At 36.5% G+C, this 7,970-nt stretch overlaps 1 protein-coding gene across 22 annotated transcripts in view; it reads left to right on the top strand.

The window, feature by feature from the left end:
- cacna1d (calcium voltage-gated channel subunit alpha1 D) overlaps positions 1-7,970 on the top strand; it is a 300,008-nt gene that overhangs the window by 199,764 nt on the left and 92,274 nt on the right. For 15 of the 22 annotated variants that reach the window (XR_010002620.1, XM_062969926.1, XM_062969920.1 and 12 more), the window contains one exon: positions 264-347. The exons of the other annotated variants lie outside the window; for them this stretch is intronic. Coding sequence is in view for 14 of the 15 variants with exons in the window: in XM_062969926.1 (XP_062825996.1) it covers positions 264-347 (84 nt within the window). In the remaining variant the exon portion in view is untranslated. The remainder of the gene's footprint in view (positions 1-263; positions 348-7,970) is intronic. 22 annotated transcript variants of the gene reach the window in all.

The following is a 7,970-nucleotide window of genomic DNA, read 5'->3' as shown; positions in this document are numbered from 1 at the left end:
CTCCTGACATATTTCTGTTATCTGGACAAGTCACAGAATTTGGATATGTTTCTAAACTTAGATTGCAGGCCAGGCTAATCACAGTTATCTTGTTCTGGGGAAGAAATAGTAGCTTTTTGCCTTCTGCCTTCTCAAACTTGAGGAGGAAAGTACTGGTGCATTGCAGAAGCTTAGATTGTGTTTCTGTGTTATAACACTGTCCTTTTTCTTCTCTTTCTTTTCTGTTTCTGTTTTCTCGTGCTACTGAATGCTTGTCCTAACAGCACTATTTCACTGATGCATGGAACACTTTTGATGCCTTAATTGTTGTTGGTAGCGTCGTTGATATTGCTATAACAGAAGTTAATGTAAGTAACCACTGTTCACCCCACAACCAAGTATTCACTGTCCGTCTAGTATTAGAATAGAAAGAAGAGTAGAATAGAGTTGACGAATCATAATCCTGTCTATCTTTTTCTGTCTTTCTTTATTTTTATACTCTATTAAAGCTGTGGTGCTGTTTTTCATGTAGTAATATCTGAGAATTAATATACAAAAGCTAGAACAGACAAAATTAATTCACATTAGACCATCTTGTAAAGTTTTTAAAAAATAAATAAATTTGGAAACCAAATCCAGGTTAGGCCTGTTTAGGCCAAACCTTAACGTCTGGCCTTGTGAATGAATGAATGTACTCAATTTTGTTGCATGTCCAAGACAAGAGTCTTGTGATCTGATATGCTGATTGAGATTTTTAGATGGTTTATAGGTTGTGTCAACCTAGTTTGCTTTAACATGGCATCTGTGGGGGATAAGAAGGTTGACTTTATCATAGGAAACCCAAGGAAATAAAACCCAAGGATTAAATACCAAATCAGAATGTGTAGTATCCATAAAGGTAGCATACATACTTTCTCAATATATACAATACATATAATAACCATAAAAATTAAAAGTATATATATTAACAGAAATTACTGAAGAAATACTTAGAAGCCTTCATACATGTCAATGAAATACATTTGAACCACAATTCAGATAGTGAAATTACAGAGATCCCATTACACATTGTATTGCCTGTTGATGTTTATGATTTTGCTTATGATCTAACTGAAATAAAATTTCTAATGAAGGTGCCTACCATTCTTAAAAATTGTTTTATTCCATACAAAATGGACCAATACCAGGTTTGCAACTTCACACAGTATTCTGAAGTGAGTAAGTGAATGAATGAATGAAACTTCATTTAAATAGAAGCAGAAGATAAAAATAATGAAACACGTTATATATTTAAACAGTAAACATTAAAATGTTGAAATGCATTAAAATTACTTGATACAAACCTTTTAAAAGGCAAATATTAGCATTGTGCAACATTAAAAGTTCAACCTTCATCAGTATTGAAGACCTGGTGGTACAAAAATGTTTTGACCTGCTGCTGGAAAGAGAATAAAAATGGGGGCCATCCTGACCTCTCTGGGAAGTGAGTACCAGAGGCTGGGAGCAGCCTTTCCTTTGAGCCTGTTACCAACTGAGGCTGAAGGTGGTGGGACAGAGAGAAGGTTTCTCCAGAGGGTTTTTGAGTTCTATGGGTCTTTTACAAGGAAATATGATCCTAAAAATAACCTGAACCCCAGAAAGGGCTTCATAGATCAAACCCAGAACTTTGAATTGCACCTGGAAATGAATGAGCAGCCAATGTTGCTGTTGTAACAAAGAGAGTTCATGTGATCCTTGTAGCCAGCCCTGGTTGACAACCTGACTGGAGCCTTTTGAGCAAAGTGAAGTTTCTGAGCACTTTTCAAAGATTTGTCCTTTTTTCCATAATTTTATGCTTACCCAACCCTTTGGATTTTTTCTTCCCATTTCCATGAACTCTAGACAACTTGTCTATCATTTTTGTTTGGTCCAATAAAGGTTTCACAGTATGGGGATTTTGCTCTATGGCCAACATAGCTACCCTTGTTAATGTCTTTGGCTGTTGACACTCATCTCTTAAGGCTGCCATTTGTTGAAGTCTGTATCCCAATTCCCTTTTGCTTCCTCTTCTCCCCAGAAGAAAAGCTCTCCAGATTTTAAAAAGAGAGCATGGGGTTCTTAGTTTGAGATGTTAACATAAAATTAAGAATAGATTTTATTTATTCAGCTTTCAACTTTGCTTTTATTTAATTAACTGATCAACATTAATTAACTGACCCACAGTCTTCACCTTTCTTGAATGTAGTACTCTGGAAATTGTCAAAGTTTTACATGTTAGCACATTTCACATCAAACTAATATCAGAATGTTCTCATGCTATTAGCTGAGCAAACCACTTCCAGAAGTATGTTATTTAATGGATCTAAAGATGGTTGTTCCTCTCCTCATTTCCTTTTCTGGCAGCGATGCCAGCAAATATGTCACATATAAAATAGATACTAGTCAGCATCTGTGTGATGAATGTAGACCTAAGCATATCTTTCTCTGTGAATCACTAAAGAAGTAGATTTGAAAACGGATTCTTTGGCTTAATAATTTGGAGGCACCATGTGTAATAGCCTTGTTTGTTACCTTACAAATGCTTTCTTTTGGTTTCTGAAGTGTGAAGTTCAAAGAACAAAAGTTATATTGTCATGAACATGTTGCATTTTCATATTCATTATTTACCCATGAAGATCCAATTTCTTATGTGAGAGATCCCTTGATCAGAAGAATTCACATACATCTTTGTTTGCCCTAGAAATTCTTGGATAGGTTAAATTAATGTCTCTAGCAGAAAATTAAAAAAAATCTAGAGATGACAGACATGCCTAAACTATTCTTTATTATTTTTGCCTATTCCCCTCTTTTCATTTGCACATTTCACATTTAGAAGAAAGGTTACTCCAAGTACAAAACTCAGACCTGCAAAGGGGAGGGGTGCAGTTGTTTATTTTGCATGCACATTGTTTTTCATTCTCTAGGCATATAGAGACTTCCTCATCCAGTTAAGCTATTGCCAAAAGTGACAACAGCTAATTTTGGATAGTGGATATCTAATGGATTTTTAAACACTTTGGATTCAACGCTGTGGAGAAAATGTTTTATTTGGCAATAGCCTGCAAGAATTGCTTATTGTTAAACAGAATTGATAGCTTAATATTTCTGGTAATTTGTACACTTAGCTTCCAGTGATTTGTTACTAACAGCATCTTCTGAACTAACTTTTTTTAAACATGAACAACCTTTGAAAAATGAAGAAAATACGATGTCTGGCTGTTTATAATGCTAGCAGAGTACCATTATTGGAAGTAAGGAAGAAAATCATTTTGGATTAGACTTTAATTTTTTCAGTCCCAGGAATGTGGTTGGGAGGTGGTGGTTATGCAATAGAGGGCTCCTCCCATAGGATTGTTTGGAATGTTTTAAACATGGCAATTGATTTATGTAGGCTAACTGGAGCAATAAACAGTCCAGGCATTGCATTGGCTTGAGGAGGAGCCAATGCTGACTTAGTAGAAGACAGATTGAGCAAATACATACTCCCACCTTCTGGACATAAAGTATCATTTGCTTGAATTATAAATCTACAATCTTTCAAGGAATTCCAAGTGCTAGGGGTTAGGGATTCAGCCCCCCTTGAAATTTTTCAGGTTTACTCATGAATTTTAACTGATTAACCAAATCCCCATGAGTGTCCACTAAAGTTTATCTGTCTTGATTGTCCATTGAAGTTTATCGATGGAGCCTGATTTCTAAATTATTTTGCATTATGGAACTACTCTTCATGATTTGCTAAAAAAAGTTTCACCCCCCCTCCCCCTGGTGATTTTTTACTGGCTATGACCCTGGATAGTGGAATCAGAAAAACAGATCAATGTGTATTTTGAGTGGGTTTGGAATTGCATTCTACCATTGCAAAAGAACAAAGAGCTGTGTTGCACTTTTAAAGATTAACAAATAATTGGTCCTCTCGAATTCTTTCCCTCTATAGACATGTGCATTTTTAGAAATGAGTAGAACTTTGTGCAGAGGTACACTGAATTTCAGTAAGATCTCCATACTCTGGCATGGGCATTTTTTAAAGATTTTTTTTAAAAAAAGATTTGTTTACAGAATCCCTATGATGATTTTGTGGAACTCTAGGGTTCTGAAGAACACAATTTGGTAACCACTGCTCTAGAGGACCCCTAGCTGACCCAAGAAGCTTTGGGGAAGAGTAACAAGGAGCAGCTTTGAGAAATATTCAAATGCCCCTCCCCCTCCCCCCAAATGATTTGGGAAAATCCACAGTATATTCACACCATTTGGTGTGAATATAATTGTTGTCCAGAGGCACAGGGAGGTATTTCAATCTTGCAATAACACTGTGAGATAGGATTAAGCTTAGAGACAGCAATTTAGGCAAGGAGTGATAGCAATTGCCCATGAAATTTGTCACAAATGTAAGACTTGCCTCCCCACCTCTGAATCTTGTACTTTAGCTACTGGATGAAATTGTACAGGCAGAAAAATATTGAGAACATTCATAATAATTTAGAGGAGCATTTATTTCTCTTTTTTCCTTTCAACTGCTTATTTTATTTAAGTGATTGTGCAACAATGCTGGATATCATGCATTTCTGTTCTGTTAACAAGCTTTCATGTCCTTTATTTTTAGAAAATTTTAAAGGCAAGTGAATATGTACGGTATAAGAATTTACAGATCAAAAGGTCTGTTAAAGGCCATAACATATCTTTGTGTTTTTGCTCACATTTGTCTAAAAGACATGTTACAACCATGCACAAAAGGCCTGACTCTAGTCATCTAAATGGTTTCTTCTGAACTATGTATTACAGTGATTATGGGCTATTTGCAAGCATCATATTCTAAAAACAGATTAATATAAAATGATATAATGATCACTATGTAGGCATTTCTCATGCCACTTCAGTAGCCTAATGGCTCAATATCTCTATGTGTTTTTATTGCAATTATCAGTTCACTCCAGTTGAATTAAATTATTCAGATATTCCTGCAATGCACATGCTGCATAAACCTTGGCTTTAGAAGAATTAACAAAAATGTTCAGCATACCTAGTTGAGAAGCAGTTTGGATGGCTTTTACAGGGTGCTTCAAAAGCATGTTCACTTTGTGTTTTCACTGCTTGATTTGTTGTTGTTTTTTAGCTTTAAAACTTTGCTCTTATAGACGAGAGAGTGCTGGCTGGTTTTTTTAAAATCCATTTACTTTGCCTATTTGATGGACTGCTAACATTTCACAAAGCCTTGGCAGGTTCACTTGCTGTCAGACCTTGTTTCATCAAGTGCCGGACAAGATGAAGGCTGTCTATAGCCAGCAAGCTGCCTGCTTGCTCAGACCAGCAAGAAAACATGACTCAAGAGTTTTTCTTGAATTCAACAAATAACTGACCTTACCTATGCATTTCTGTTCCTTCACCTGGCAGGACTGGTGATGCATCAGGCTGTACTGCTCCCTGCAGTTCCTCAAGTCCTGACACATACTTGCTACAGTACCTTATATTCCATGGCTAGTGGACTAAAGCATTTTTTGTTTAGCAGACAGCATGTCTACAATAATATAGGTCCTCAAGTAAATTGATACAAATTTCTTGATGCAAAATTCTTTCTAGAAAATCATTCCTAGAATTCTTAGCCCGGTTTCCAGAATCTACTCTTGCTTTTTTGGTAACCATAGTATCTCCCTATTTTCCTCTGTTTCATATACCTGTCTCTGATTGGAAGTTTTGGAACGGGTCAGAAGTCTAACTAGCATACACTCAATCCATATAGCCTACTCATTCCATCAAATAATTTAGTTTGCATTTCTCTGCTGAATGTTTGCTGGCAAATGAAGTAACTAACCACAACAGTACAATCCTTGCCTTTTTCAGTCCTTGAACATGTTCTCAAGAACCAACAGTACGTTAGATCTAATGATCCTATATCATAGATGAATAGATTGTGACTGAAAAATTAAGACAGCAGGTCAGGGAGATGTGGACATAAAGTGGGGATAGTCTAGCTCTGAATTTCTGTATGAAACATGGAGTGGCATAAGCAACTTGTAAGAAGTCCCCCCCCCCACACACACACACAAAGACATGCACTCCAACTTTTTGACTCTCTTATCTCATTGGTAGGTGCATCTTGTGAGTGTAGAAAAACAAACTGTCCCTATCCACATTAGTGTCACTTTGACATAAAATAATGATTCAAACGTAGCATCTTTTCTTGTTTGAAATCTTTCCTGATGTTTATTTATTTATTTATTTGCCCCATTTATACCCTGCCTTTCTCACCCCAAAGGGGACTCAAGGCAGCTTACACATGGCACAATTCAATGCCCCAAAACACATATAAAATTAAAGCTTAAAATATTAAATATTTAAAATTTAAAACATAAAAATTTAAACATTACAACAGTTAAAAATCACGCCATCCAAAAAATCGTGGTCTAAAGCCATTCTGAGGTCATTATACATATTAGACATCCATTACTGCACTGCACAGTTATCCAAAAGTTTGATCCCAGAACCAGGTCTTCAGTTTCCTTCTGAAGGCCAAAGGGGAGGGGCCTGACCTTACATCGCTGGGGAGGGAGTTCCACAGCCGAGGGGCCACCACCGAGAATGCCTTGTCTCTCGTCCCCGCCATCTGCACTTGTGAAGCAGGCAGGACTGAGAGCAGGGCCTCCTCAGATTATCTTAATCTACAAGGTGGTTCATAAGGGGAGATATGTTCGGACAGGTAAACTGGCCTCTTTAATATTTTTATAAGCTTAATTAGGATGCATAATTCATTTATAAATAAACATGTGGAGATAAAAAAGAGATGATTTTTTTTGTTTAAATTTCTCTTACCTACACAAACTTAGTAAAACAAAAAGCCACCTTTAGTTGTATGTAGTAGGTTTGACTCTAATACAGCCAAGTTTAAAGAGGGGAGAAACAAATAAGAGGAAGAGGAAGAGGGTGATTCATCCTTTACATAGAAAAACCAGTAATATTTTGTTTTTCTAATCACCTTCCACACTGCTTGCGTAAATGTTTAAGACATTTGAGTGCTTGATTTCCTTAAAGGAATTATCTTCAAATGCATAAATAATAAAAAATAAAATAAACACAAAAAGTCTGCACTACTGTAAGCAAATGAGTGGGTTTGGTACTGAGAACCAACTGTATAAAATACTGACAAATGCAAAGTAGGTGGCAAGAGATAAAGAAGAAGGATTACATGTGAAAGACCTTTGTTCAAGCTCTCAGTGAATAGATCATTGATGAACCTGCCAACATTGCTCCCCTTTAACCCAAAAGGACCAATGGTTTTATATGAAGCTGCAATCCAGTGCATACTTACTTTGCATGAGACACCATAGAATCTAGTAAGGCTGATTCCAGACCTGAAAGTAAGGGGTTACCAGGCCTGTAGCGAGGGGTGGTTTTAGGGGTTCAACCCCCCCCCCCTGAAATTTTTCAGGTTATAAAAAAAAATCTGGTTTACTCATGAATTTTAACTGGTTAACCAAATCCCTATGCTAAGTCTATGAGACGCAAAACATTAAGAGTCCCTCCAGGCACTATCTCAAGCAGATATTGACAGGTTTGTAGCGGGGAGGTGTGTGTGCTAGGGGTTCAACCCCCCCCCCCCCAAATTTTCAAAACCCCTCCCGAAATTTTTTTCTGGCTACGGCCCTGGGTGTTACTATTACCTGTAACTATTTTTTCATCACAAGGATGTTCAATATTAACTTGTAACAATATAAAATGTTGAAAGATCCCCATTAATGAAAGTAATTTATTGTTCATATAAGAATAATCAAGATCATTGTCATTATTATCAACAGCATCATTGTCATCATAGAATATTATACCAAAAAAATCATGCACAGGTGGGGAGGGAATGATTAAATGGATGACATATCTGTAAAATTGCCTTCAGTAATTTTTCCTCATTCAAAATAAGCATGGAATGTGTATATTATCTACCTTTTAAGTATATCAATTAACTCCAAGGAAATATTTGGGCATGC

The sequence above is a fragment of the Anolis carolinensis genome, chromosome 2 (genome assembly GCF_035594765.1).
Source record: "Anolis carolinensis isolate JA03-04 chromosome 2, rAnoCar3.1.pri, whole genome shotgun sequence".
Lineage (NCBI taxonomy): Eukaryota > Metazoa > Chordata > Lepidosauria > Squamata > Dactyloidae > Anolis > Anolis carolinensis.
The sequence above is the reverse complement of the archived record's forward strand: the minus strand, read 5'-3'. Positions and strand labels throughout refer to the sequence as shown.